Below are 26,440 nucleotides of genomic sequence, written 5' to 3'. Positions count from 1 at the left end.
ATATATTAGTGCTTTACACCTTAGACTTATACCCAAGTTATCATGTGTTCATATACACCACTCTATATAAATATGTATATATGTATACATATGTGTATTTACATTTATATAGGTATATATATGAGAGAGGGAGACCACTAGCAAGCTAATAAAGTAGTGTAAGCATAAGGTGATGGAGCCCTGTGCATAGCACAATAGCTAGCACATAATAGATGTTTAATAAATGCTTATTGATTTGTGGAATGGTACATCCTGGTGCCAATGTTAGGTAGAGAAGGAGGCATAAATGAGGTTATGAAGGTAAAATCAAAGTGTCTTTACAATAGATTGGATATAGGAAGTGAGAGAAAATGAAGAGTTGAGGATGATCTAACTTTTGAGATGGGGGATTGGAAGTATGATAGTACCCTCAGTACTAAATATATAGATTTGATCATTGTCATGATCTGTGACTTCATGGGAGATGATGAACTCATCAAGTGAAATATCTAGAAAGAAGAAGCTCAGTTCAGAGACTTGCAGGACACTTGTGCTAGTTGGCATGTTAAAGCACTGAGGATATAAATACAACTGAATAACCTACATTTTAATAAAGGAATTATTAATATCTGAGCAAATCTGCTACACTCATTAAATATAATATTAAATTTTTATATTTTTATTTTTACATATATTAATTTTTTTAATTTCATGTAAAACTAAGGTCTTCTCTAGTGGATTCTTGATTTGTAAAAAAAATATAAATTAGGTTGGCATATTTTGAGAATTTATATGCAAATAGGAATCTGAATATTGCCCCTCTTTTCCCCCCCCTTCATTTTTCTTTTTTAATGAACAAGATATAAAATTGGCACATCAAAAAAAGGGAGACATCAGCACAATATTCTATCTTGCAAGAAGCAGACATGACCCAAATAAAAAAGTCAAATTAGTAGGAAAAAGAGATATTTTTCTCTCCAACTTATTCCTGTGTTACAATTGGAAAGGTAAAGTGTAGATCATCTATTTTTTAAAAAAAGTTATTTAGGGAAATCTTTTGGGAAGTGGTCATGAATAGATAGAAAACTGTCAGCAATTCTTAGCCCAAGGAATCAAAAGATACAGCATTCTCTAAAGGTTATACCTGACTAATCTCACCTAATAAAGGCATGTCAAGCTTAAGAACCAATTTTGCTTCTGAAAAGATCTTTTTTGATTCTTAATAGAATGTTATGTATATCATTCTAGTCATCTAAAGTACCTGACAAAAAACTCCTACACATCCTTGCTCTCTCATCTGAGTTCATAATTTTGTCCCCATTTACCAAAGTTCTGAGACACAAAGCCCCATTTTTCTGTACTTCTGTAGTGTGTTCAAAAAAATTCCTTTTTTGACTTGTAAAACACAGATCTTTTCCTACATCCAGAAAAATAAGAAAATATTACCATCACTGATGTGAGGCCATGCTGAGCCCTTTGGTGTCTACCTGATTCACCCAACTTTCACCTCTTGGGGAATGTCTACTCCAACCATACAAAAGACTTTTCTCCAGCAGAATGGGCAGTTGAAAACAGTTTGTTCTAACATTGGCTGAATCAGGTGCCAAAATTATCCCCTGCATCCTGGGCCATCTAAACTCATCTTGACATCTTTGTTGCCATTGCACTTTGATAACTCAGGAAGAAAGATTGAGGCTGTTAGCTTTGTGCAACTCTACATCACTTAAGTTCAATTCATGTATAAATCAACATACCACCCTGAGATATTATCGGTTCTCTTTGAAAATGAAGGACAAACTACAATATTAAGCCTGCATCATGTAGAATGTTCTGAAATGCTGGAAGAGACTAACAATGAGGTAAGACAGGAACTTCTCTTGAAGAACTTTAGGTTTGGATAGGGATTTTAACCTGAAGGTTATGAACTTGTTAAAAAATTGTTTTCCCAATTGTATTTTTTTGTAGTTGGTTTTCTTTGTATTCCTATGTGTTTTAATTCATGTATTTAAAGACATTCTATATTATTATTCTGTAAGAAATGACGAACAGATTGATTTCAGAAAGGCCTGGAGAGACTTACACGAACTGATGCTGAGTGAAATGAGCAGGACCAGGAGATCATTATATACTTCAACAACAATACTATATGATGACCAATTCTGATGGACCTGGCCATCCTCAGCAATGAGATGAACCAAATCAGTTCCAATGGAGCAGTAATGAACTGAACCAGCTACGCCCAGAGAAAGAACTCTGGGAGATGACTAAAAAACCATTACATTGAATTCCCAATTCCTATATTTTGCCCACCTGCATTTTTTATTTCCTTCACAGGCTAATTGTACAATATTTCAGAGTCCGATTCTTTTTGTACAGCAAAATAGCAGTCATGTAAAAAAAAATAAATAAAGACATTCTAGGAGGGAGTCTATAAGTTTTTTCAGACTGACAAAAGGGTTCCCTGACATAGAAAGCAGCCTATAGACTAGGGAGAAATGACAATAACCCAGGTAACTGATAGACAATATTACATGATAAATATAGTAGAGAGATTCAGAAGGAAGGTATTCCACGATGTCTGATGTAGCAGGTACATGAATAGAGCATCAGACTTAGCATCAAAAAGCCCTGACTTATAATCCTCACATATAAACTGTGCAATCCTAGACAAAATGCTTCAATCCTCAGCCTCAGTACTAGTCAGCTAGGTAGTGCAGTGGAAACAGTGTTAAACCTGGAATAAGGAAAACCCTTCCTTCCCTTCTTAGCCTGCACTACAGAAGGCTATCATTTATCATACAGACATATACACTTCTGTGTGTGTGTGTGTATACATATATATATATATATATATATACACTTTTTTGGGTGTATACATACTTTATATACCTCTATTTTTCAGGTCTTTGTCTGGAGGAGTATAGCATCTTCTTCATAGGCTCTTTGTGGTTGATTTGAGTACTTATAATCCCCAGAATAACAGTCATTCACAGTTATCCTTCTAACGATATTGTTGTTACTATATACAATGTTCTTTTGGTTCTGCTCATTTCATACTTCATTATTTCATGTACTATGAATATTTCTGACACCCATTGCTACTCCTGATCAATTCCCCTTACATTAATAAAAGGCCAGCCATTGGAAAAGTCAGCGTTACATTTTGTTCTAGCTATGCAATTCCAAGGGATTGACTGATTTTATCAGTCTAGTCCCCAGTTCATCATTATAGACAGTTCTGCTTTTTGGTATTATGTACCATGCTATGCAAAATTGTATATATGCACATGCACACACAGATATACACACTAAAAATTATAGGGAAAATGGGATTTGAACTTAGTGTTAGTAGGTAAGAAATATGTATACAATGATTTCCTTTCATTTTTTTTTGCCTGTTGAACTCATTAAACAATATTATTCAAATATCTATTAAGCATTTACTAAGGAGAAATCATTGCTAACAAATGTACAAAGATAATTCACTTCCTCTTCTTGGAAAGCTTAGAGCACAATAAGTCAAGATTGTTCTTTCCAACTCTACAATTACGTTGTCTTTCCATCTACTATTATGATTTTCTGTGCTCCAATGAAATCCCCTTCTATTATGAATAGCATCTTCCTTACTTTACCATATCCATTGCTTTTATTTCTTACTTTTTCCTCAACTATTTTTTTCAACCATTGCTTCTTCACTGGATTGATTTGATACTGAAACTCTTCTCCCCTCAAAGATGTTGTATTCCTTATAGTTTTCTCCAGTGGAAGGGAAGAACTCAATTTTACGCTGCCTTAATAAAAGCATAGTATCCAGATTGCTGTAATCTTTTACACATCAAAAAGTGTTCAGTTCTAGCCATTTAGGAAAGGTATTGGATAGATGGAATATATTTAGAGAAGAGTGAAAAGGATGGTGAGGCAATATGAAAGCATGCTACCCATGGAATGAATGTAGGGAAACTATGTAGACTGGAAAAGAGAAGACTTATTTATAAACATAATATCTGGCTGCAATATCATTTTGCTTAGCCCCAAAAGAGGAATTTTTAAATGGTGGGTATAGGCTGCAAAGAGACAGATATTTTGTATGGTATTAAGGACAAGTCTGCTACTAATTAGAGTGACACAAAAGTACAATTTCCTTGGGAAAAGTAAAGTTTCTTTGGGAGAAAATGCATTTCCCAATGCCAGAGTTCTTCAAGCAGAAGCTAAATGACCCTTCTTCAGGAATATTGTGGAATTTATACTAAGTGAATTCTGTTGTCCATCAGAAGTTAAAAATCCGTGTTCCTTTTCAGTCTAATTTTATTTTACTTCACCCAATATACTTCAGTGGTTCTCAAAGTATGTAGACGTGTAGAGAATCCTGGGGAGCTCTGAAACCCTTTTAGAGGGTTTCAAATTCAAATTCAAAAATAGTTTTTATTTCCAATATGGTAAATGTCTATAAATATAATCCAGATAAACAAAAATGCTTTGGAGAAATCCTCAATAATTTTTAATAGAATAAAGATACTGAAAACAAAAGTTTGAGAACCACTGGTCTATATTTTAATAAAACAAGGCTACTGACTATCCTCTACTAATCCCAGTACTTTCCCTACTTTTGCACATTAATTTTTAGGCCTGTGGCATCATCATTTCATCTTTCTCTGTTGGCATCTAACCCATCCTTTAAAGCATACCTCCAATGTTTCATTTCCTCTAATCAAGTCTCCACCAGGGAAGCATCTTTAAAAAAATTAATTTGATAATACTTTCACCTGCATTTATACACTGTTTTATATATTGACCTGTGTATATATGTTACCACTCACTATATATTCCTTGAGACCAGACTGCATTTGTCTTCAATTTTCTCACAGTGGCCGTACACTATGTGTACTTAATAATATTTGCTGAATGGGCAAATATATGATAAATAACTAAGGCAAAATTAGTATGTGGCATGTATATATTCTATCTGGGCATTATTCCATAGTGACTGTGTTCATTATCATTAGGAATTCTTGAAATTGTCAGAGGACTTAACTCATTCTTCCAGAGACCCACCCTTTATACTTACCCTAAATACAAGTAATTCTGAAACTTCAATCACATTCAGAACAAATGTCTAACCGGCTTAGTTATCATTTGATATGAAATATGAATGGGAAACAGGGTCTTCCTGGACTTAGAAACAAATTTTCAATAATAAAATATCTGGCATTCAATTATAGATTGTAGATCTTAATTATGCTTTGGGGGTCCTAAGGGGAAAAAATACTTTTCTAAGATTTTCTCTGTCATTCTACAGGAGTAGTTGAAATCTTTAACTATGATTGTGTGTATGTATCTGTAAGAGAACTCCACTGGTGAGAATAACATCCACAGAGGTAATCTCAAAGCAGCACTTTACTAAAAACAGCACTGACAGTGAGAAAAAAGAAAATATTAAGCAGATTGCTCACAGGTTAAATTTTGTGGATTAGGTTGGGAATGAGAGACCCAACAATCATGATGGTAGGAACCACACTGACACCCATGTTAACTAGGAGAGCTCTTGTGTAGGAGAAAACATTTGACCTGAGAATTGAAGGGAACTAAAGATTCTGAAAAACAGAGCTGAAAGAAAGCATTTCAACCATTGTGGACCTTGTAGGGAAAAGGAAGAACTATGAGAAATAGATTCTCTTAAGTCAGCAAAAGTAAATAGAGTGTGTCTTCTGAATTCTAGGATGGGTAAGAGAAAGTAGTGTAAGAGCAACCTGGAAAGATGGATTGGAGTAAAATCATGAAAGGTTTGATATCCTAAATTTAAAAATTTTATATTTTTTCCTGGTGACATGAAATGGAAGAGATGGTGTTATTCAGTGTAGGATATAATTTACATCCCAAGACATCTTTACAGATAAAGATAATAAGGATCAATGCAAGTTTTGTGCTTAGGTTCAAAATCATACAAGAATAGGATGAGAGAACTTCATTTGTCTTGGGAGTTTTAATTGTTTACAAACTCAACATTATTCAACAATAGACTTCCAAAAATATAAAGTGATCTTTCTTTTTAGACTCATCAGACAAAGAAAGTATCCAGATTGAAGGAGATTATGGTTATATTCCCATTAATTAAACCATGTCTTATTTTAGTTATATTTGTGTCCGTATGCCTATTTTTTAAAAGAGCCTTCAGGAATGTGCTTATGTGAGAGAGATTTAAATGGTAAGATAACTTGAAACCCTACAAATAAGGAATATTTTTATTTAGTAATACATTCCATTGCTCTTCAATCATTTGGGAGTTTATCATGTAAAAAAAGTGATAGTTTTTTGTTTGTTTGTTTCTTTTACTTTATGGAGGGAAGGGGCAGAATTCTTAGAGTCTAGAAGGGAAGATACTACAGAGGCACTGATTTCTGTTCAACATGAGAATTTCTGAACAATCAGAAGTCTATAAAATGAAAACTTCAGTTAGTAAGTAATTTTTCTTAGGGGATAGTGATGTAGTATTAAAAAAAGAATCCTCAAAAATGTCTAAAATGTGATAAATAAATATAGAAAAGACAGAACAAAAATAGTTGAGGAAATTGAATGAATAATATTGTAGTATTATTATGAGAATAGTTTTGACCACTTAGACTCTCTGAAAGTATCTTGGGCCTGAGGATCACCATTTCAGAACACTGGTTACTCTATGTTATATCATTCTGTGTTACTTCCTTTCACACATCCATTGATCTAACACTACTGAACTATTTCCTATTTCACACGTATAATTCTTTATTTTCCGTCTCTTTTCCCTTGCCCTTGTAGTCTCCCAGACATTGCTTCCTAGCATTTGCCTCTCTTAATTCCTGGGAGGTTTTTTGAGTCTTTTTTTGGGGGGGGTCTGTTTTTTTTTTTTTTTTTTGAGTCTCGTAGAGCAAGACTCAGCTCGTGCTCTGTTATCATGAAGACTTTCCTGTTCCCCACCCTTTGCCATGCTGCTTTCAAAAACTAAGTTGTTGTATTCATTTTGTATATATCAGGTATGTACTATTATCCATGTTGTCTCCCTGTTAAAATGTGAGCTACTTGAGATAGGCTCAGAAATGGCTTCTCTTTTGTTTTTGTATTGTGAAAATGTATTATGGTGTTTGATAGATAGTAGATTAATAAATGAATGTTTAATGATCAATTAGTTGATTTTTAAGTCATTTGATCCTCACAACCATACCACATGATAATCCTGAGATAGGCTGTTATTCCCATTTTACAGATTAAAAAGTTTATACTCTGAAGTATTAAATGGCTTTCCCCAGGTGGCATGACTAGTGCTGGAGATGACTTTTTACAGCCAGAACTGAAATCAGCAAATGCTACTAATCACAGCTTGGCTTCTGTTCTGTTCCTTGATTGTCTAGACTTAAGAAGTTAATCGAGAACAATCTTAATAAGTCATACTAAATTAAAAGTATGCTGGGTACACATTTTATTTTATTGCTTTGGGAGAACTTGTCAAACATGTACCAACCCACCCCTGCTAAGAACTGACTAAGCCAGAGCCTTCAGAAGTTAGGTTTTCAGAGCCTTAAACCACTCCTCTTTTCAAATACCTCCAATGGTTAGCTTTTCACAGTATTAACAATTGTTTGTGTGTGTGCGTGTGCATGTGCGTGCATGTGTGTGTGTGTGTGTATGAGGATGGGGCTAGAGGGTGGGGGTGGAGGGAAGTAGAAGGTAGTATGTGAAGGAAACATTTCCTATGGATAGCCAGTGCCCTGAGTTGATTTTGTTTTATTTTTCCTTTGCTGACTAATATCTCTGTCAGATCCTCGCTCCTTAATGAAGAACATTGCAAGACTGCCTTTCCCTTAAGCCAGATTTGATTCCAGACCATAACATCTTCCACGTTTGGCTTCTAGCACTTCAAGAAAGTCCATTTGTTAGGCTGACAACTCCTGGTACACCTTGTCCATGATGAACTTGATGGACAAGGTCTGCCTCTTCTTTGGGTTACTCATCTAGGGATATTTAATAGGGCCTTAGAGCAGCCTCCCAATTTCCTGCTTCCCTTCTTCTGTCATGTCTAAAAGGAGTTGATTTGATGCTTTCAAAGTAACAGATGTTAGTGACTTCTATATACTGGTTACTTCTTCCTCTTCTTCTTCCCCAAATGATCAAACCTATACAGAACCACCTGAGGACTCCTCATCACAGCTTTGTCCTTTCCCTGCCTAAACATTTCTGCTAATGAATATGTAACTCATAGGAATTTCCTTATACATAGCCAACTTCTGGCACTTTGACAGAATACGACACCTTATAAATTATGGACAGGGAGCCTGAAAGTCGTAGCAGCGGCATGTACCACCCAGGATTCTTCTTAGGATACTTAAAAAACAAGGTTTGGGAGAGTGAAACTTATGAACTAGGGAAAGGACTTCTCATTTTTTTCTAACTATCTGAAATGAGACTAGGGCCTGTCCTGAATTTCTTATCCTTAGATTTCCCTCTGCCAGATTTCATAAGCAGAGCCAGTAGGGATAGAATCTCTTCAAGAATATTATTTTTAAATCACAAAATAAAATATATGTAATTAAAAAGGAAGTAAATATTGAAATATAGTTATCAAAATATTTTTAAAACAATAACTTCATGATCACCTCCTATTCTCAGGTTAAAAACCTCTTCTCAAAATAATGTTTTTAAATGAACAAAATAAGATAATTATTAAATATAATTAAAAATAGAAACCAACTATATGGAAACATCAAAATATTTTTTTTTAAAATGCATTTATGCACCCTCAGGGTAAGAACCCTTGCTAATGTGTCTCACTAAGTTGGAAAGTCTTCTAGAAGATTTTCTAGTGTATGTCTGATGACAGACAGCACAACTATTGTTTTAGATCTACCTCTCTGGATGTAAAGAAACCAAGAATCAGAAAATTGTCCAGTAGGAGTTTGGAGGTAGTGTTTTTCAGAAGTAGATGGTCTGGGTTGGACACACACACAATCCTTGAAGTGAACTTGCTGTTACACTATCAATATCATTGCTAATTACATTTATTAGAAAGAAATAAGACCTGTGAGTCTACAAAAGCTTTGGACACAACTCTAAGATCTTATGGGACTAGTTCTTTTCCTCTTATCTATATATCTATATATACCCTCCTCTCTCTCTGGCTCTTTCTCTCTCTCTCTCTCTCTGTGTCTCTGTCTCTCTGTCTCTCTGTCTTACCCTCTTGTCTCCCTCTCTCTCTTTTTGTCTGTCTGTCTGTCTCTTTCAAATAACTGATGTAGGAAATGAAAACTCTTTTGCCCTGTTAACTATGATTTCAACTTAACCATTCCAATATTATTTTGAACTACTTATGTCCCCTACTGATTTTCCTACGATCTTTCCCCTCAAACATATTTTTGCTGTTTCTTGAACAATGTTCTTTTATATCTGTACATTTTGGTGTACTATTTCTTCAATTAGAATTCATATTCTGCCATGCCAGTCCACTTAAAACTATTATAGTAAGTTCTATATCTCTTCTCCATTCCAGTAGAATTTCATCTCTATATACCATTGATTTGGCAACCAGCCACATACTCCTTCTGATCTCATCATTTTTTTTTTTACTGTTTTCATTTTTCTATTACTTAAGTATTCACAAGTTTACGCATTGATCACATTCTAAATTCTTTAAAGTTAAGAGATCAGGTCTTAAAATGTCTTTGTATCATCCACAGAACCTTAAACATAGTATGTATCTATTCTGAGTTGAGCCTGATAAGGTTGTTCCCTTGATACTTTTTAGGTTAAACATTAGATTACAAAGTGAGATACTTGTAAATCATTCACCATTTGCCAAAGGAGATTTACTTACCTATACCATGAGAAAAATATTCATTAAGGATAGGCTCTGTGTACATCTTGAATTGATTCAGCTGAGAGAAGCTCATTTGCCTGCATCACGATCTTCCAGCCACACCATTAAGTACCCCTGGAAGTTCTTTTAACTGCTTTGCAATCAGATAATTGGGAAATGATGTCAAGAGTCTTGAACCTTTGAGCCTACCAATTGTCATGGAATGTTTAAATTCCCTTTAAGAAAAATTAGCTTAACTTGTAAAGAGAGAGAGGTTAGGATATTGCTCCTATCATAGCACCCAGTAAATGCATATTGATTGACTGTAAATCTAAAAGACTGATACTTCTGGATTCCTTATTATTTATGGAACCAGAGAAGGGGGTGAAATAATCACACAACCACTAGAAAGATCTGAGGATGGTCTTTCTCCTCTCAGCTTTGAAAATTATGCTCCATGTGTGACTGTCCACTAGAGGTTTTTAGCCTTCTTTGTAACATGTTTAATTAGACTTATTACAAAATAAACGTTTACCTTTTCTGAGAAGTAGTATTTTGCTGGCATTATTCATGTATCTAAAAAAAAATCTCACCCTCATATTCAAGGTTGGCTCTTGTTTTGGCTTAATGTGTATTATATCCTAGCAGATGGCACACTACCTTATCTACCACTCCCTGGAATCTATTTTAGTGAATCTGTCCCATAAACGGGTATTCCCTCATGCCTGATCCTGCCACTGGGTTGTAGGCTGAGCCATGAAATCATTCAAATGTGAAGGTTTCCTTACAAAACCATAAACAAAGAAGTGCCCTATTAGAATCTATCTCTTTTTAATGTGAGCTTGTTGAATTCTAAGAAAATATTTTGGAAATAGAATTCCTGGGTCAAAATGACCACATTCTTTATGTGAGGAAAGTAGAGGGAGAAAGAACTGAAATGTTGTTAAAAAAAATCTGTACATTAAAATATTTCTTTTTTTTTTCCTTTACAGCTTGGGGCAAATGCTCTGCTTTTTGTCAGTGTAAATTTGTATGGGGTCTTTGTGAGGATTTTGACAGAAAGGGCTCAGAGGAAGGCTTTCCTACAGGCCAGGAACTGCATAGAGGACAGGCTGAGACTGGAAGATGAAAATGAAAAACAGGTCAGTTTCCAATCACTCTTGCTTTCTTAACCTTTTTTTTTTTTGGCCTTAGTATCATGAATGTATGCATTGGGTGCTCATGTCTTAATCTTTAACATGTTAACATGCTTTAGTTTAACTCAGTTTCATGGCTTCTGGGTACAAGATTCACTTATATCCTCTTCTGGAAGAGAATTAATTAAATAATGGAATTAATTTATTCTATGTAAACTTCAGCCATGGAGCATGTATTTATTTTGGATTTATTAATTCATTTATTAGGGTCTAGTTGTGTAATTTTGTGGTAGAAACTTGCAATGTAGAAATGCTCCCCAGCAATATAGATTGATAACACTCCTGCAACTTATATTCTTATAGTTATCTAGGGCATGGAAAAGTTAAGTGACTTACCTAGTTATATGGGTCAAAACCAGCACTTGAGTACCAGACTTCCTAACACCATGCATGGCTAGTCCTTTATCTACTATACGATGTTATTTATTTTATGCTCATTTACTCCACTTAGACTGTATTAGCTATCAAGTTTAAAATAGAATAGAATTGTGTAGGAATTAAAAGAATTAAAAATAACACCTTATAATACAAGTAGTATATATTTCTTATTCTAATAGAAATATGGGTTATCTTTTATATATGCATATATACATATATGTATATATATATATATATACATATATGTATATTTCAGGGAAGAGGTAAAATTTGGAAGATTCTCAACACCATGACATTCAGGTTAATTTTACATCACACCTTGGGTAGGAAAGGGAGGAGGGAATCAGTTTGTCCACTATTTTCATATTAGATGAGTTTGAATAAGAATAAGACAGTCCAATTTTTCAGTATAGATGTGTGAAGGAATCCAAAGGCAAGAATGATTAGAACAATCACTTCAAGATAAAGCTTTTTATTTCCAAAAGTTTAGCTGGATTGCAAGTGGCCATTTGCTATTTGGAGAAATTTATGCTAAGCTGAGAGAAAAGTTTCCTAGACAACTTTTTTTTAAGTGATTATTGCTTATTATTTTCATGGAAAGAAAATAGGTAGCTAAGTGGCTCAGGAAATAGACCTGGAAGTATCTCTACTGAGTCTGTATGTATGTGTGTGTGTATATATATATATATATATATATATATATATATATATAATATATATAATAGAGCTGGAGTCAAGAAGAGCTTCAGATACTTCCTAACTCTATGATCCTGGGCTAGCCTCTTAACTCTATCTCATTTTTTCATCTGCAAAATTAACTGGAGAAGGAAATGGCAACCCCTTCTAGTATCTTTGCTATGTGAATCACAAATGGGGTCATGAAGAGTCAGGTGTGACTGAATAATTTCTAAATAATGTACGATTTCTCTTTATGTTGACTGGGTATGTTTGACTATAAAGGAAAAAGGCCATAAAGCCTGCTCATATGTGAAAGTTAAAATGATGCATATTTTAAGGCTTTGATTTCAGTAGTACACTTCTAATAATAAATTAAAAGTCTTGACCCAAATTCTCATTTGGTGCTTATTTATATTTCATTGTTTTCATTTAATTAATCTCCCCCAGACTCCAACAGTGATATGTGTTTTGTTAGGTTGAGAGGAAAATGGAATGTGAAATATTATAATATATTCTGTACTTTTGCATCGCATTTAATTTGAGAAAAATTGCAAGGTAAAAAAAAAAAGATTAGCATATGCTTATTATCTTATACTTTATTATTCCAAAAACGTAGGGCTTGAAAGAATATTAGTAGCTTACTTATTTCTTGCCTTTGTTCTTTCCCTTTCTCTCTTTCTGTTTCCCCTCTCATTTTCTCCTATCATCATTCTTTCTCTTTCTTTCTCTCTTTCTTTTTCTTTCTTTCTTTCTTTCTTTCTTTCTTTCTTTCTTTCTTTCTTTCTTTCTTTCTTTCTCTCTTTCTTTCTCTCTTTCTTTCTCTCTTTCTTTCTTTCTCTCTTTCTTTCTCTCTTTCTTTCTCTCTTTCTTTCTCTCTTTCTTTCTCTCTTTCTTTCTTTCTTTCTTTCTTTCTTCTTTCTTTCTTTTTTTTTTTGTTCTTTCTTCTCACCTATTATCTTGGCTCCATAGAAGTCATGCTTAGCCTTTCTGCTAATCTGAGGCCCAGAATATTTGACAGAGCCCTTGCCAAGAGGTTAACTCCATATCATAGGTATTTACTGGGAAAATGGAAAACTACCATTTTTTTGAGCTTTCAGAAAATAGTTCATGAATTCACTTTTAATTTACAAAAGCTGAATAGGAAGAAAATAATTTGAGAAAATTATTTTTGTGCCTATGGCAATTCAATTGCTAGAGGTCGAATAGGGAGATTTTGAGCAAGTGCTGAATAGAGGAGCAAGAGTAGGAGGAGCTCATCTAATATATAGCCATGGAACAGAAAAGATTATTCTTGCAAACTCATTGTTAAACTCATTTGTCTTATGTTGGAGAAGATATGTGAGTACTTTGAGTACTTTCTAAATGTTAGTTCCCTTCTACAAAATTCCATTTTTCCTAACTTAGTTATACTTCTACAGAATGTAGCCCTTCCTTTGTTTTCTCCTATTTTTCTTTAATCTTTTATATCCTATGATTGCTATTCTCTCTAGTTGATGTCCCTTGATTATATACTAAGGTGATCATTTATAGTATTAATTGGAATGAAATAAAATAAGTGTATTGATTTGCAACAAATATTATGCCCACATATATAGTTTCCTTCCCATGGTTGATCTAATCTATAGGAGAGTAGTTTACTTCAAAGGCCCATTACATTGGGAGACTAGAAAGAAGGTATATTGAGATTCTATTCATATTCTGTAGGGTTTTTTAGGTATATTTTAGATATTTAGTGTTTTATATATCAAATTCTGTTGAAAAAAATTAGAGAAAAAGTCAATGATTGTTCTTCATGCCATTGCTGGGAAGAGGAAGTGAGATCTTATTATTGTGGTGTGTTTGACTTCTTCACTGCTCATTTCTTGACTCCGCTAAAGCAACTAGCAATAGGACATTTGAAGTCATCTCATTGTGTTGTCTCTACGGTGCTGTTTGTCAGTTTGTTTTTAGGCTGGACTACTGAACAGAGAAAACAACAGAGCATTCCTCTGTCAGCTTGCTTGTCTTTGAGAATTTCCCTTTTTTGCCTTTCTGTAAGAATGAATATTAGGCTCAAAGATCCTGCAGCCAGAGGTGCTTGTGAAGCATGAAAAATTCATGGCCACAGTGCACTGGGGACATTTTTTTTTTTGCTTTCTCTGTGTTTCTCTGCCAGTTTTTCTTTACTTTGCTTTTTTCTTTCTTTTAAAGACTCACAGCAGGAGGATGAGAATAAAAGGGCGTTATGTTATTACTAATTATATTATGTCTACTCCCCAATTAAGCACATTAGCTTGATAGAATATTATCAGAGGACTGTAAAGTTACATCACTCACATAATTTACCTCAAATTAAATCCTATCCATGCAAATACTGCATTTAAAGGATGAAAGTGAGAGTGATAGTGGTTGCATGGGGTGAGAGATATGTTTACTTCATAATTTTTTTAAAAAGTAAGCAATGGAGTTTTTGCTTGAGGGAATGGAGTTAAATCTTGTGATACCATGCTAACATTTTACTTTGAAGGATACATAAGCTTAGTTCAGTCAATAATGAAGCTTTTTTTCCCTTTTCTTTATAATAATGACAAAAGATTTGGGGAGTTAGGAGTAGACGGTCAACAGGGATGTTTGATTTCTTAACTTCATATATTTCCTTACCTATTGGGATTGCCTTGTAATAATGTCCTCAAAAACTTTCCTGAACTGAGTCAGCTCTTCAGGAAGGTCTTCCAAGGAATATCATCTCAAAAGACCCAGAAGTACTGACAAACTAGGCCCAAGTCTTGTATTATAAATTTCAATATGGTCATCACCAATTTCTTACAAATGCCAGTGACAGACATTACAGATATAAAAAGTAGCGAATTTAATGTATAAGCAGAATCCTTCCAAAAATAACCTTAGACATCATCTAGTCTAGTTCATCTATTTAACAGATTAGGAAACTAAGACCTAGAGAGGAGAAATATTTGTTCATCTAATAAGTATCAGTTGTGACTCAAATTTAGATATGCCACACTATTATACAATAATGTTAGCTTTGCTATAGTGCTTTAAAGTTTATAAATATATTATATTCACAACAATTCTGGGAGACAGTGCTATTATTATCCCCATTTTATAGATAAGGAAACTGATTCAGACTGTTTAAATGGTGCCCACAGACAAAACTAATGTTAGCCTGAACCTACTGTCCACTCCCCTACTTCTCTTCTTTTTTATTCCTTCTTTCCTCTTGCCTTTTGTTCTTTTCATTTGCCTGCATTCCTCCCAGAACCTTATCTCCTGGCTTTCCCTTTTCTTTCCCATCTCTTATAGTTTAATCTAAAAAGGAGTCATTTTAGATTATACTAAGTAATATAAAGAATGATTGAGGCAAAGTAAGATTCCAGTCTTAGAAAAGGAAAACAAAGGACATATTTCTTATTCCTAGATTTACTAGAAACTGGTAAGGACAAATAAAAGACATTTATTTCCCCTAATTTCTGCTTAAACAAAGAAAGAAAAATATAGGGAAGGGAATACCTGCAGGGAGGTAGATAGGCTTGAGGGTGGAGTAGCTGCACAGCAAGCAAAAGGCTGATGATTATTGGGCTACTTGATTGTTGTCCTCTGAGAATTGTTATTCCCATTTTATATTGGTGGCAGCAAAGGATCCTCAGAGGAGTTAAATGACTTTCATGCTCATAGAATGAGCAGTAAAAGCAGGAATTAAACATAGATCTTAACTCAAATCCAATACTCTTTACTTTCCCACTCTGCTTTTGTATTTTCTCAAGTGTGGCCAGCTAGATTTCCATTAGGGCACAGGAGAAGCTTAGAATGCTTTTCTGTCAGGGAGATGTGCTTTTCCTTGTGTCCTACTTAATGATTTGTCTCATAAGGAGTGTCTTAAAGTGACAGATGCATATGGAGCTTGTTGATGGCAACCTTTTCTGAATGTCTTGCCAAATGTAGGGTATAAAGAAATGTATTTTTAAAAATTATTGGTTCTTTTCAAACAAATCTTACAGATAAGAGAGCTATTTGGGAGGGGGAAGAAGAAAGATACAGGGGGAAATTTAGGAAATGGGAAAACAAATGGCATTAAAATCTTATTTTGAAAAAGTTTAATTCTTTCAAATCATTCTAGTACAGTGGAAAGTGCACAGGATTTCAAATAAAAAAACTTTGATTTTTGAATAAATTCAAACCTGGCTTTGAATTACCTTTTTGGACCTCAATTTCGCCCTCTAAAATTAAAGGACTGGAATAAATAATATCAGAGTTTAATTCCAGAATTCTATAATTCTCATTGTTTGATATTGACAAAATGTTGTAACTTGTTGGGAGTCTTTTATCAGGCTTTTTTTTTAAAACTGAGGAGTATTTCTTTTCTTTCCTAGTAAATTTATTTATTTTGAATACACATTGCTTTATGAATCATATTGGGACAAAAAAAAATCAGAGCAAAAGGGAAAAACCTGTTTGGAGAGATTAAAAACCATTGGAGAGATAAAAAAAAAAAAAAACCAGAAAAAAGAAGTGAACATAATTATGATTTATATTTGTGCTGATTTATATTTAGTCTCTTTAATTCTTTTTCTGGATGCAGATGATATTTTCTGTGCAAAGTCTATTGGGGATTGCTGTGGATCACTGTGCCACTAACAAGATCTTTTATAGTTGATCATGGCACATTCTTGCTGTTATTATGTACAATGTATTCCTGGTTCTGCTTGTTTCTCTCAGCATCAATTCATGTAAATGTTTCCAGGCCTTTCTGAAATTAGTTTGTTCATCATTTTTATAGAACAATAATATTCCATTGCCTTCATATACCATAGCTTATTCAGCTATTCCCTAACTGATAGGCATATACTCATTTTCCAATTCTTTGCTACCACAAAAAGAACTGCTACAAACATTTTTGTACATATGGTCCTTTCCCCTCCTTTATGGTTTTCTTGTACCCATTTTGACCTTATTTTGGTATGGGGTATGAGATGTAGGACTATGCTGAATTTCTGACATTATTTTCCAGTTTTCCCAGCAATTTTTGCCAAATAGTGAGTTCTTCCCAAAAGCAGGAGTTTGGGGTGTTATCATATCAAATGCTGCATTATTATAGGCCAAGATTATTGTGTGATGTATGTCTAATATTTTCCACTAATCCACTCTATTTTTCATCCAGTACCAAATGTTTTTGATAACTGCTGCTTTATAATATAGTTTTAGGTTTGGTACTGCTAAGCCATCATCTTTTGTATTTTTTTTTTCATTAATTCCCTTGATATTTTTGAATTTTGTTATTATCTTTTCTACTTCTATAAAATAAAATATTGGCAGTTTGATTGGTATGGCACCGAACAAGCAGACCAATTCAGACAGAATTATTATTTTTATTATATTATTTAGCTTACCCATGAGCAGCTAATATTTTCCCAATTGTTTAGATCTAACTTTATTTGTGTGAAAAGTGTTTTGTAACTATGTTCATATAGTTATTGTGTTTGTCTTGGCAGGTAGACCCCCAAGTATTTTATTTTGTCTACAGTAATTTAAAATAGAATTTCTCTTTCTCTTACTGATGTATTTTGTCAGTAATATATAGAAATTCTGATGATTTGTGTGAGTTTATTTTATATCCTGCAACTTTGATAAAGCTATTAATTGTTTCCTAAAGGTTTTTAGATGATTTTCTAGCATTCACTATGTATATCATCATATCATCTGAAAAGAGTGATAGTTTTATTTCCTCGTTACCTATTCTAATTCTTTAATTTATTTTTTCTTATTGATAAAGCCAGTATTTCTAATACAATCTTGAATAATAATAGTGATAATGGGTTTCCTTTTTTCACCCCTGATCTTATTGGGAATGTGTCTAGCTTCTCTTTCCCTGGCTTTTTATTGAGGTAATTTTTATAACATCGTGTTCTGAAAAGAAATCATATACTATTTCTGTCTTTCTGCATTTGATTGTGAGCTTTTTATGCCCTAATACATGGTCAATTTTTATGTAGATCCCATGTACTACCAAGAAAAAAGTATATTCCATTCTGTCCCTATTCATTTTTCTTCAGAGGTCTATCATATCTATATTTTCTAGGATCCTCTTAACCTCCCTAGTTTATTTCTTGTTTATTTTGTGGTTAGATTTGTCTGATTCTGAGAGTAGAATGTTGAGGTTCCCCACTAGTATAGTTTTGCTGCATATTTCTTCCTATATCTGGCTTAAAATCTTCTCTAGGAATTTGCCTGCTCTACCACTTGGTGGTACTTACTACTTCCTTATTTATAGTACCCTTCAATAAGATGTACTTTCTTTATCTATTTTTAGTTTTGCTTTATCTAAGATCAGAATTGCTACCCCTGCTTTTTTTTTTACTTCAACTAAAGCATGATAAATTCTGTTCCAGCCTTTTACTTTTACTATGTATGTGTCTCTCTGTCAAATGTGTTTCTTGTAAACACATATTATAGAATTTTGTTTTTTAATCCACTCTGCTATTTGCTTTTGTTTTATGTTCATCCCATTCACATTCACAGTTATGATTACCAGTTCTGTATTTCCCACCATCCTATTTTCTCCCCTGTATGTACTTTTGTTCTCTCTTTCCACCCTGTTGTTTGTAATGTGTTTTTTATACACTCCACGCACTACTTTATCTTTTATCACCCTTCCCCCTTCTCTTACCTTTTACCCTAAGATTTTCTGCCCTTACTTCTATCCTGTCTCTCCCTTTTTTCCCTCTTTCTCCTCCTACTTCTTTATAGGGTTAGATAAATTTTTATACCCACCTGAATGATAAAGTTATTATTTCTTAGAGCTAAAATTGATGAGATCCAGCTTCAGATAATGCTCATGCTCCTCTCTTCTTTTTCTTGATGATAAGGGGTCTTTTGCACTTTTCATGTGAACTAATTGTCCCATTATACCTCCTCTTTCCTCTTTTTCTAGTAAAGACCTTTTTTTCAACTCCTAATGTTTTATTCTTTGATATCATCACATCAGAGTCTATCTAAAACCATACTCTCAATTTCTGTGATGTCCCTCTATATATACTCCAATGACAGATACAGTTCTCAAGAGTTTACAGATATAATTTTTCCATATAGGGATGTAAACAGTTTGACATTTGAATTATATATATATATATATATATATATATATATATATATATATATACTTTCCCCCATTTACCTTTCTATGCTTCTCTTGAGTCCTGTGTTTGTGTTTTAAATTTTATATTTAATTCTGTTTTTTTAAAATAAAAATTGTCAAAGTCTCTTACTTTATTGAAGCTCATAACTTCCCCTGAAAAATGATGCTAAGTCTCACTGGGTAGTTGATTCTTTGTTGTAAACCTAGGTCCTTTGCCTTCTGGAATATGGTGTTCCAGGCCCTCCAATCTTTTATTGTAGAAGCTACCAGATCCTGGGCAATCCTGATTGATGCTCCTTGATATTAAATTGTTTTTGTCTGGCAGCTTGCAGTATTTTTTCCTTGATATTATAGTTCTGGATTTTCTGAATAAAGTTGGGGTTTTCCTTGTGGGATCTATTTTTGAAGGTGATTGATGGATTTTTCAGTGAGTATTTCCCTCTCTGTTTCTAGAATATTGGGTTAGTTTTCCTTAATGATCTATTGAAGAAAGCTATCTGGGCTTTTTTGGAAGGGCATAGCCTTCAGATAGACCAATAATTTTAAAATTGTCTCTTCTCAATCTATTTTCCAGGTCAGCTGTTTTTCCAATGAGATAGTTCACATTTTCTTCCATTTTTTCATTCTTTTTAGTTTATTTTATTGATTCTTGGTGTCTCAGAGAGTCAATAGCTTCCATTTGCCCTGTTCTAGTTTTTAATGTGTGATTTTCTTCAGTTATCTTTTGTATCTCTTTTTCTATTTGGTTAAACTTTTTTTTTTTTTTGGCTGAGGAAATTGAGGTTAAATGAGTTGCCCAGGGTCATACAGCTAGGAAGTGTTAAGTGTCTGAGACCAGATTTGAAGTCAGGTTTTTCTGACTTCAGGACTGGTGTCCTATCCACTGTGCCAGCTAGCTGCCCCATTCTACTTTTTAAGGAGTTGTTTTTGTCAGATAGTTTTTTCCTTCCTTTTCCAAGCTGTTGGACTCTTTCATATATACCTCTTATTTTCTCTCTCATTTTTCCTTCTACCTTTCTTATTTGCCTTTTAAAGTCTTTTATGAGCATTTCCAAGAAGTCTCTTTGGATCTGAGTCTAATTCATATCACATTTTGAGATTTCATCTGTGAACATTTTGTCCTCATCTGAGTTTGTGTTTTGCCCTGTCACCATAGTAGCTTTCTATAGTCAAGGTTCTTTTCTGTTTCTTGCTCATTTTCTTTCCTTTTCTTTTGGTATTTCCTCTTTTTTATTTTTATGGTTGAACTCTGCTTCTAGGGTAATGGGGGTGCTGTCCTAAATTTTCTGTGCAACTCTGAATCTTGACTTTGAGCACAGGGACTCCTTGTATTTTTAAGGGAGAGCTTTGCTTACTCTTTTCAGGAAGCAGCCCAATTTCCCAAAGTTTGCCTTCTGAGCTAGGACTGGAAGCTGCCCCACTTATTTGCTCCTTTACTGTGCCAGGACTGAGGGTCTTAGTTGCTGATTTGCTGTGATTAAGACCCTCTCACTGGCTTTCTAGAGCTGGGCTGACATCCTTTTCACCACAGTAAGACTGACCTTTCTTGAAGTTTTTCAAATGTATCTTGAGCTGGGAAGTGGTTTTATTTCATTAGATTCTATTCAGAGGCTCGGTTTCATGTGGTTTTCAAGGTAAATTGGAAAAGCTTGAGCAGCTTCCTGGCTTTACTCTACCATCTTGGCTCCATCCTTGAAGTCTGCCTGAAGAGTATTTCTCAATGGATTTGGAGAAAATGTGAGAAAAATCATCCAGCTCTGCATCAAAAGAAATAGGAAGCATATACAGATTTATTCTTCAAAAGGTTTTAGATCCTCAGTCTAAGGGCCTGAACCATGGAGAATTCCTACAAATGGAGTTAATAGAAGGTTCCAAAAAATAAACATTTATTAAGCACTTGCTATGCATGGATGGTCTGCTGGGTGCTTGATGAAATACAAAATAGACATGGATCATTGATAAGATCATACATTTAGAGCTGGAAGGGTTCTTAGAGGTGATCTAGTCCAATATTACATTTTATTGCTGAGAAAATAGTTCCAGAGATGTTAAATTAATTGCACAAGATAGAATAAGTAGGAAATGGCAAAATTAGGATTGAACCCAAGTTCTCTGACTACAAATTGAACTTTTTTTGCACTGTGCCACAGTAAGAAAGGAGTAGAATGGCATGGGCTTATACTATGTCTAAAAGATGAAAGTTTATTGCAATGATGACACAAGGAAGAAGATACATTCTGTTCCATCTTAGCAAATAATATTTATTAATATTTAATTAATATAATATATTTTATTATATTATAATAAAAATTTATCAATTATTAATTAATTAAAATAAAATATATTAAGTTCTTACAATGTGCACTTTGTGCTTTGTGCTTTGTGCTAGATACTTGAGATACACTGGCAAAAACGAAACAGTCCCTGTCCTCTAAGAACCTACATTCTACATGTACATCTCTGGTGTTTTCTTAAAAAAAAAATCCTCTGCTATATACTTTGGGTTTTGGTTGTGGTGTTTTTGCTTTGGTTTTTAAAGTAACATTTTGCTTTAGTGCAGTCGTTCTCAAACTCTTTTTCTCAGTATCTTTACAGTATTAACAATTATTGAGAATATGTTCAAAGAGTTTTTGTTTATATGGGTTACATAATAGATATTTATCATAAATAGAAAAAAACTAATTTTGAATTTTGTAGACCCTCTGAAAGGATTTCAGAGACCCTCCAGGATTCACTGCACCACACTTTGAGAACCACTGCTTTAGTGTATATATCAATGGGCATGGAATTATCATCCTCACAGCTAGCATTTATACTATGTTCCAGACATTGTTTTAAGCATATTTCAAATTTGGCTTCAGAAATTTATTAGCTTGTGAACTTGGAAATGTCACAACTTCCAATTACTTCAGTTTCTTCAATTATAAAATGGGATTCTCTTCCAAATTATCTCTCTCATGAAATAGCACCCACCTTCCATTCCAGGTGAAGAATTAGCAGGGAAGTAAAGTATCAATATGAAGGAATGAAGTATTAAGCAAGCACCAGACAGTGAGAGAGAGGTTGGAAAGTGAAGAATTCACATTAAACATTTATCATAGTCACAAAAGGTATCTTTTATTGACAAGAAAAGGCTCATAGGCTAAATTTAAATGATTAAGCAGCATGGTTTAGGTGAAATGGCTTTGTAAAAGTTCAGAGGGAAAAGGGGCAGGTAGTTTAGAGGGAATTAGGGTGACTCCTAGTCTAGAACAGACTAATATACTAGCAACTGCTGAATGATGAGATTGGATGAGTTGAGTATTCTAATAATTCAGTCTGAGGAATTCTGCTTACCTTTGTGTATGACAATGGTAACTGGATGAGTTCATTAAAATTCTTACAATGGAGGCTGGATGGACTGATTAAAGTTCCTGTTCCACATCTTAGGATTATTGTGAGAGTAAAATGAAAATATGTTTGTAAAGCATTTAGAAGTAACTGACAAATCTGAGTGTTTAATAAATGTTTCTTTCTTTTGCTTTCCCTTGTCAGTTAACACACTAATATTTATTTCTTGCCTTCTTGTGTCTAGCATGGAGTTAGGTATAATCTCTACCTTCAAAGAACTTACAATGCAATTGAGGGGAAATATATTATCAACTGATTAGTTTTCTGTGGACACAGAAGGCACTTCTATTCTACTCCTTCTTCCCTCCCCTGCCCTCAAAAATTTTACATTTCTACACTTCTTTAGTCACATATATTATTATAGAATTATAATATTCGAAGAGATCTATCCTGTAATTTATTCTAACTTTCTGCGTATCTGGATCCCCCCTGTTATAATGTTGATCTATTGGTCATTCAGCCTCTATTGCCATTATATTATATTTATTAAATGACAAAGAACACACTATTTCAAAAAGTAGCTTGTTTCATTCTGGAAAACAAAGCAAAACAAAACAACAAAAAAACTAATTATCATAAGCCTCCCTTACACCCCATATTCCAAGCTATAAATTGCCTCCCTGAGATACTAAGTTATATTCCTTGATACTAGTTTTTGCCACTTGTAAAGCAAATGTAATTCTACTTTGTCTTTATGACAAGTGTTCAACTGTTTAAACTATTATATCTTCCAAATTAAGTATGTCCATGTCCTTCAGTTGTTCCTTACAGGATGGAGGTGCAGACCCCTTACTCTCTAGTTGATTTCCTCTTTGTCAATTTCTGCTTGTCAATGTTTTTCTTAGAATCTGAGCCATAGAATTGGGTTAAATGCTACTAATATGATCTGGCCAATAAAACAAGGAATGTGGGAGTCTGAGTCTTCTTAATCAACATCAGTGTTTTATGGGAAAAACAATGCTCACATACACCTATAGCTTCTAGATTTTAATCAATTTTATTATAAATATGTTTTTTAAGTCAAAGATAACATGACACATTGAATGAAGTGCAAATTTCAGAGTTAGGAAAAAATGGTTTCAAATATTATACCTCTGGCTAAATAAGCTTGGAGCAAATCATTTAATCTGTCAGTATCACAGGCAATTCTCTAAGAGTGTAAATCGCAGAACCATTCTTGATACTCATTATTAGAGGGAATTTTCTCATTTGGAGTTCTGTATACAACGGAAATCAGAGATCTGGACCCAAAACAAAACAAAACTCCCTCATATCCATAATTATTGTGTCTTACTTTGGTAAAGGGTTTTTTTTTTTTTATATCAATGCTAACAACCATTAAAACACCTCTCTCCATCTCTGTCTCTGATTTTGTCCCTATCCTATGTACATGACTTATGGCCTATGATTTTCAATTTTCTTTCTGAAGAGTTTATATTATAAATTATGTTTTCAATATATCATCACCTTCCTTTTTTATTTTTTTATTAAAGCTTTTTATTTACAAAACATATGCATGGGTAATTTTTCAACATTGACCCTTGCAAAACCTTCTGTTCTAAATTTTCCTCTCCTTCCACCTACTCTCTCCTCTAGATGGCAGGTAGTCCAATACATGTTAAGTATGTTAAAATATATGTTAAATCCAATATATGTGATTATATTTATACAGTTATCTTGCTGAACAAGGGAAGTCAGAAAAAGAAGGGAAAAAAACTAAGAAATAAAACAAAATGCAAGCCAACAACAACAGAAAGAGTGAAAATGCTATGTTGTGGTCCACACTCAGTTCCCACAGTCCTCTCTCTGGGTGTAGATGATGCTCTTCATCACTGAACAATTGGAACTGGTTTGAATCATCTCATTGTTGAAGAGAGCCACGTCCATCAGAATTGATCATCCTATAGTCTTATTGTTGCTGTATATAATAATCTCCTGGTTCTGCTCATTTTACTTAGCATCAGTTCATGTAAGTCTCTCCAAGCCTCTCTGTATTCATCCTGTTGGTTGTTTCTTACAGAACAATAATATTCCATAACATTCATATACCATAATTTATTCAGCCATTCTCCAATTGATGGGCATCCATTCAGTTTCTAGTTTCTTGCTACTACAAAAAGGACTGCCACAAACATTTTTGCACATATGGGTTCCTTTCCCTCCTTTAAGATCTCTTTGGAATATAAGCCCAGTAGAAATACTGCTGGGTCAAAAGGTATGTATAGTTTGATAATTTTTTGAGCATAGTTCCAAATTGCTCTCCAGAATGACCACTTTCCATTTTCTAAGGAGAATTTTACTTCAGTTTTTGTGGCAAATTTTGTTTTTCATTTTATTACGACAGTTTTTTTCATTTGGGAACTATTTCACTGGGTCTTGGGGTCTCAAATCATACAAACTTTAATACTGAAACCCAGAATCCCTCTTCTATAACTTTCTGACTAGTTATGTAGTTTGTAGAATATTATATATGCACTAAGCTACTTTACTTTTTCATATCCTGAATAGTATAACTTAAATATTAAATCTAATTTATACTCATCAATGAATGAAATCACTGTTTATCAGAAGTATGTAATTATCTAGTCAGGAGTCTAAAGGTCATTCCCTAGATGACCTACCTTATTCCAGTTAGAGTTAGTCTGGTAATTCTGTCAATTAGCATTTCTCTGGACCAATGCAGGATGTTCTAATATCTTCATCTTGGAGGCAGATCTGGTGACTGCACAGAGGCAGACTGCTGACTGGGGTCTTTGGTGGATTTTTATGCTTTTGGTTAATGGTGTTTACAAGGTACATATAAGTTATGATTGCTGATTAAATACCCAAGTTTATGATGCAAGGAAACTACCAATCAAAGCTTATCATTATCAGTTATCAGTGGTTTACTAGGTTTGAGAAGCACAAGCAAGTATTATGGAAGATTTGGGATAGGGAGAACATAGAAGTTTTAGCAAGAGCTTATTTTATTACAGAAAAATCTCCCACAATTATTTCACCACAAAATGTAGGCTTTAAACAAAATTAAATTGCTCATGCTCAGTTAACTTACTTATTTTCTTTATACATGCTCTTAAATGCCTCAAAGAAAAGGCAGCTCCCTAATTTCTTATAGCACATTCCACTTTGGGACAACATTAATTGTTATTATATTTTTTTCCTTACATGAAGCCTAAATGTGACTCTTAGCAACTTATTCTTAGTTCTGTCTCTGGGACCAAACTTTATAAATCTTACCATTCCACATGTCAGCCCTTGAAATATTTAAAGATGGCAATTTTGCTGCCATCAAATTTTCTCTTTTTCCCAGAAAACCAACCCTTTTTTGCCAAATGATCCCAAAATAGCACAGTCTGCAGGCTTTTGGCAGTACTGATCAACCTCCTTTGAATAGTCCTCAGTTTATCATTGTCTTTTCTAAAATGTGTTGCCTAGATCTGAACACAATACATCAGATGCAATCTGGTAAGGGTTGAATCAGTAAGATTATTACATCTGTTGCTTAGAACAGAAAATCAGTATGAGGATAGAGAGCTCATCAGGAAACAAATTGGGATCAAGTCCTATGATCCTGGATACTGTACTTATTACTCTAATTGTTCTTACTATCAGTTGCTTGAAAAGGTGCAGACTTATATGGGCAAAGGGAAGTGGGAACTCTACCAATAAAATCATCAGTCTAATGCCTATATCTTATTTAGCACACAATCCTCTTTAATGTTCAAGGGGAGGTGCTTTTGAAATTAGTCTTATGAGGCTAAAAGGTAGGAAATATTGAAATATTGAAATAAGTGAAAAGTCCTTAAATACAATGAAATATTTTGTTCCTAAGGGAGGGTAGGAGGTTTGAATAGGTCAATTGCACATTGA

General features: G+C 33.9%; 1 protein-coding gene across 2 annotated transcripts in view; it reads left to right on the top strand.

The window, feature by feature from the left end:
• The window catches only part of ADCY1 (adenylate cyclase 1), a 349,651-nt gene that overhangs the window by 90,576 nt on the left and 232,635 nt on the right, over nucleotides 1-26,440 (top strand). For both annotated transcript variants that reach the window (XR_004232691.1, XM_003762551.3), the window contains exon 2: nucleotides 10,792-10,941. Coding sequence is in view for 1 of the 2 variants with exons in the window: in XM_003762551.3 (XP_003762599.2) it covers nucleotides 10,792-10,941 (150 nt within the window). In the remaining variant the exon portion in view is untranslated. The remainder of the gene's footprint in view (nucleotides 1-10,791; nucleotides 10,942-26,440) is intronic.

The sequence above is a fragment of the Sarcophilus harrisii genome, chromosome 1, assembly GCF_902635505.1.
Source record: "Sarcophilus harrisii chromosome 1, mSarHar1.11, whole genome shotgun sequence".
Lineage (NCBI taxonomy): Eukaryota > Metazoa > Chordata > Mammalia > Dasyuromorphia > Dasyuridae > Sarcophilus > Sarcophilus harrisii.
The sequence above is the reverse complement of the archived record's forward strand: the minus strand, read 5'-3'. Positions and strand labels throughout refer to the sequence as shown.